This window comes from Penaeus vannamei, chromosome 3 (genome assembly GCF_042767895.1).
Source record: "Penaeus vannamei isolate JL-2024 chromosome 3, ASM4276789v1, whole genome shotgun sequence".
NCBI classification, from domain to species: domain Eukaryota; kingdom Metazoa; phylum Arthropoda; class Malacostraca; order Decapoda; family Penaeidae; genus Penaeus; species Penaeus vannamei.
In genome coordinates this window covers 16,379,322-16,384,321 of record NC_091551.1, presented here as the reverse complement: position 1 = coordinate 16,384,321, position 5,000 = coordinate 16,379,322, and the positions used below count along the sequence as shown (strand labels likewise).

The 5,000-nt window shown below is 43.5% G+C and overlaps 1 protein-coding gene across 2 annotated transcripts in view; it reads right to left on the bottom strand.

The window, feature by feature from the left end:
* Window positions 1-209: 209 nt before the first annotated feature.
* The window catches only part of LOC113803471 (prolyl 4-hydroxylase subunit alpha-1), a 9,830-nt gene continuing 5,039 nt past the window's right edge, over window positions 210-5,000 (bottom strand). For both annotated transcript variants that reach the window (XM_070141444.1, XM_070141448.1), the window contains exons 3-11: window positions 4,527-4,687; window positions 4,106-4,285; window positions 3,566-3,747; window positions 3,117-3,305; window positions 2,170-2,411; window positions 1,956-2,064; window positions 1,695-1,809; window positions 1,340-1,486; window positions 210-1,126 (exon numbers count right to left, since the gene is read on the bottom strand). In XM_070141444.1, coding sequence (XP_069997545.1) covers window positions 1,032-1,126; window positions 1,340-1,486; window positions 1,695-1,809; window positions 1,956-2,064; window positions 2,170-2,411; window positions 3,117-3,305; window positions 3,566-3,747; window positions 4,106-4,285; window positions 4,527-4,687 — 1,420 coding nt within the window. In that variant the 3' untranslated portion in view covers window positions 210-1,031. The remainder of the gene's footprint in view (window positions 1,127-1,339; window positions 1,487-1,694; window positions 1,810-1,955; window positions 2,065-2,169; window positions 2,412-3,116; window positions 3,306-3,565; window positions 3,748-4,105; window positions 4,286-4,526; window positions 4,688-5,000) is intronic.

Below are 5,000 nucleotides of genomic sequence, written 5' to 3'. Positions count from 1 at the left end.
TGATCAAGTGGCGTTTTGACCTTTAATTGTTTGAATAGATCTCTCTGGATGTGTATATATATTCGTACGACGTCCCTGCTGATTGAAATATGCAATGGCTAGTTATTTTTCTACATAATTGGGCTACATGGCTCTAATAACAGTATGTTTAATAAATTTGTAAACTTAGAAAGCGATTATTATACAAAGGGAAACAGAAAGTATGCACCTGGTAATACAAAGATTTATTTCAGTCATGTATTATCACCACCAGTCAAAGGGATTATAACCCTATTACCTTTCTTCACTCATGTCTATATCACAACCTTAAATAATCACAGGAGTGAACATGAAAAGGAACATTCAGGATCTATATGTTCAGTAATTAATCATGGAAATCGGTACTAAAGCGTATATCCAGTGTTTTGCAGGAAATAAGACCTACATTGCCAAATAAAGCTTTCAAATCTGGCTTTTTTCAATCGAATCTCTTTCAGATTTAGTTTTGCGATAAGCAGACTTGATTCAGACATCTTAAGAATGAGCATATACAACATATCACCGGAAGATGAAACACCAGGCGGTCCATGTACTCATCTGGCGTGTATTTTGGCAATGCCAACCAAGTCTGGCAATGACAAACCATTTATCAGTCAGACCCAAGAAGTTATAAGTAAGAATTAAGTAAGCATATGCGTACAAATAAGGTTTAGAGAGTACCAAAAAGGGATCTCTATGCAAATGTGAAAATATGTATAATGTATACACACACACATGAACACAGAGAAGAGAGAGAGAGAGAGAGGAAGAGAGAAAGAGAGATCGAGAGAGAGAGAGAGAGAGAGAGAGAGAGAGAGAGAGAGAGAGAGAGAGAGAGAGAGAGAGAGAGAGAGAGAGAGAGAGAGAGAGAGAGAGTGAGAGAGAGAGAGAGAGAGAGAGAGAGAGAGAGAGAGAGAGAGAGAGAGAGAGAGAGAGAGAGAGAGAGAGAGAGAGAGAGAGAGAGAGAGAGAGAGAGAGGTAAATATGTACGTATGCATTTTCATATTTATTAGTCAAGCCTGGGGTTGCCTTATGGTGTCACCCTTCTTCTCAGGGCCGCAGGGAAGCGTGTGGAGTTGACCTCCGTAGAAAATCCACTTGTTGATCACTGTCAAAATATAGGAATTAATTCTATTTGATATACCTTTAACTAGCATCTACATTTGGTTCTAATTGACTAATAACTAAAAAAACATTAAATTCCCCTGTCTTTTCTTAGAAGATTAATAAAAAATAGATAAATAAATGAATAGTTAGAATCATGACCTCACCGCAAGGGAACGTAAAGAGAAAACACGCGAATGCACCTGTCTGTACTTACCCCACTTGTCACCCAGTAAGACGGGACAAGCGCCGTGCTGAAGCCTTGAGTCAGGCATTCCCACACGATTCATGTTGTACCAGAGAAGCGCCGAACCCCGCTTGGGACGAACACCCGTGCCGACCCAGGGAAAGACAGTCCTGCCACCTATAACAGAGGGAAATAATGATGACTGAACGAAGGCAAGTAGATAGTTTTACGAATCGTTAAGGTTTAAAAGACAAAAGCTCGTCATTCTTAATTAGTCTACAAAACACATATAAGAAACGAAATTACTAACTGTGAAAGTTTAATATAATGAACATAAAATTGAGTGTCATATAAATCATTGGAACTGAAACCGACATGAATTTACCTTGCGGTACATCTTTAAGATAGACGAGGAAGGTTGCAATGCGATTATTAATCAGTCCTTTATCAATATAGTCGTGATGTACAGTATAATGGCCGCCAACACCGTAGTTCACAACCTATGGATTGAAATAATGATTTTACTTTTCGTCTTGACTCTTTTCTTTAACATTGCTTCTCAGTCCTCCTTCCTTCCTACTTATGTCTTTTCCTTTCCATGCTTTTCCCCTCACTCGATTCCTGACTCCGCCCCCTCCCTCCTCACCTGGTACATCTCTGCGCCGCGGTTCTGCTGAGCGTTTACCCCGGCTATTTGTTCAATCCGGTGAGTGAGCTCCGAGAGGACGGGGAGGTCGCTGTCCAACATCCAGGCCCTGGAGAGGAATTGAGGAATAGAATTCACAGAATCAGCGTAATATCTTTAACACTGTTTAATGAACTGATGCCTATTGCGGGGGACGTTTGGTTTGAATCCTTACGTCGAACTCGTCCTCATGAAGCTCTCGGCGGAGCCGCCGTTCGCCCTGATAGTGGAAGACCTCATGAGGTAACGGGCGCTGGCGTCGACGAGGTCGGCGGCCTCGGAGGGCGTCACCACCTCCTCCAGCGTCACCACGTACGGGTCCAGCGACTGCACCTCCATCCTCAGCGGCCCGATCCTGTAGAGCGGCGAGCCGTTGGTCACGTAGCGGCAGTACAGGCGGGACGTTACGTCAACTGGCTGTTGATATAATTACCTCCGCCAAGGAGGTTTTTGGTATCATTGGTTAGTTGGTTAGCTGGTTGGGCAGGATACATAAAAAAGTTATGAACAGATTTTTTTAAATGAAACTTTCACCAGAGGTAAAAGATGTCATTAAATTTTGATGATGATCGAGATTATTGCATCCCTTACCCTTGTTGCCTTGGCAATAGAGGTAACTATTATCATTATCATTATCTTTATTATCTGCGTCAAGGACGTTATGTTTACTCACGTCACCAGTGTACTCAAGAAAGAAGTAATTGTAAGGTATTTTTTTCGTGTGAATATTTTTATTGCATCAGCAACCCTATTGCCTTGGCTTAGCTATACGTTCTCTGAGTGCTTCTAGTTTTCTTTCTTATTAAAAGACGACTGGTAACCCTCATCACACATATACTGGTGATCATCGTAAATATATTTATCTTCGTAATAACCATTGCTATTTCGGTTAGGATGACCACCTTCATATGTGATACTGAAACTCACTTTACTATTACAATATCGATATGACAAAGTAATTATTACTATCATTACTATTCAAATTATCCTTATTTTTTCAAGTATGCTTCCCCGATAAAGCGTTTGAATACAGACACCTTAATCTACATCACAAGACTAAGAATCACTGTCACTCATCGCATTTCTACCCAAGGGACACTTTTCACAATATCCCGCACTCACCCTGAGGTCCTCGCCGCGACACAGCCGGTAGTACTGCTTCTGGCCCTGGATGGAGTTCCCGAGTTCCCCCAGAACAACCTCGTCCTTCTTGTGGTATTTCTTCTTCCTGGCCAACGTCTTGTTGAAGGGCCTCTCGTATGTGCTGTGGAAGGTCGATCGCGGCCCTTTCCTCTCGAGGATTTGGTCGTGCTGCAAAGGGGGAGATGGTTACTTTTGATGTTGTTTAGCGATGAGATAGATTTGTCTCTATTCATCATTCGTTAACTGGGGATCATGTATTGGTCATGTTGGAGGTGGTCATGTGATAAAGGGAGTCAGCGAGGCCTTTGACACAGAAATGGGAACGACGATAAAGGTTTACATACACAAACGAGATTAAATGAAAATGACTGTTAAAATATGATGGTAGCGTAAATCAGATACACGCAAAGAAAATGCAGGACACGTACAAACTTTTCGACTTTCCTCAGGTCAGTCTGACGGAGGTTCCGGTGGCGGTCGAAGGTGTCCGCACTCTTAACGAAGGAGGCGTTGCCGTCCCAGCGGTCCAGGGCGGCCCGCAGGAAGTCCACGCCGGAGTTCAGGACGTTGTGAGACACGGCTTCGGAGCCGATGCGGTGCAGGTCGAGGGCTGTGAGCATATTGATATGAGTAATGTACCAATTACAAATCAACGATTAAGAGGTCTACAGATTTCAAACCTTATATTGTGTGGCAAGCAATACGTCTTGTGGAGCTTACAGGTTTAAAAAGATTTAGGGAAATGAGACCTATTAGCGCGACAAAACATATAAACACACTAACACACACACAAAAAAACACACACATGTCATATATATATTATATATATATATATATATATATATATATATATATATATATATATATATATATATATATATATATATATCACTGAATGTGCATGTATATACACATGTGTATTGATACATATATGCAAAAAATTATTGTGACTAGATTATAGAGACAACCTGAAGGCGTGATCCCGCAGGGCACCGGGCGGGCGTCGATCGCCGAGACGAGGCGGGCGTGGGCGAGGGCGGTGAGGTTGAGGCTGTAGTAGTCGTGCAGCCTGGCCATCCCGCCCGCGACCGTGGCCAGGTCCTCGCCCGTGGGAACGCCGCGCTTCTCGCTCCGGGACAACAGCCACTCTGGGAGATGTAGGAATCGATCATCTTATTACGTATGGAAAAGTAGACGAAATAACACAACAGTGATCGCCACAGAATTCACCTTGATATAAATCATTTTTAAACGAGGTTATAACGTCATTAATTTCCGAAAGTCGTGACCGAGGGAAGTTATGTAATAATATGTCCTTAGCGGAAATCGCTTCTTGATTCACCTGCAGTTGAAGTTCGTTATATTATCGCAAAACACGTCACGCCTTACCTGTATCCTGCGAAAGATTGGAGACTGCTTGCAAGGCGGCCTCCACGTGCGGCCAGCCCAGACTCACGTGCTTGGTGAGGGCGTAGGCGTGCAGGGGATGGCTCGCGAAGCCTTCTGCCTCCACGCCCGCGCCCACGAGCTCCTCCCAAGACGACAAGTACCTACAAGACCAGGAGTTGTCAAAAGGGCTAGAAATTAGTCGTCATTAGTCACCGGGAATTCATGGCCTGGCGAGCGTCCTCCACTACTCGCTACAACTGGCGAAATTAATAAAACTGCCAAACGACATGGTTACTGAGGCCTTGGTGGGACATGGGAAGCTAAAAGAAAAGGAGACGCAGGTGAGTCGCGCATGCATACTGGGACGACTTCCGGGACTGATAGGACAGGTTAACAGCATTTACAGAGCTTGGCTTGGCTAAATGAGAGCACTAGGCAGTCGAAAACGTGATAATCAGTCAAGTCTCTTACATC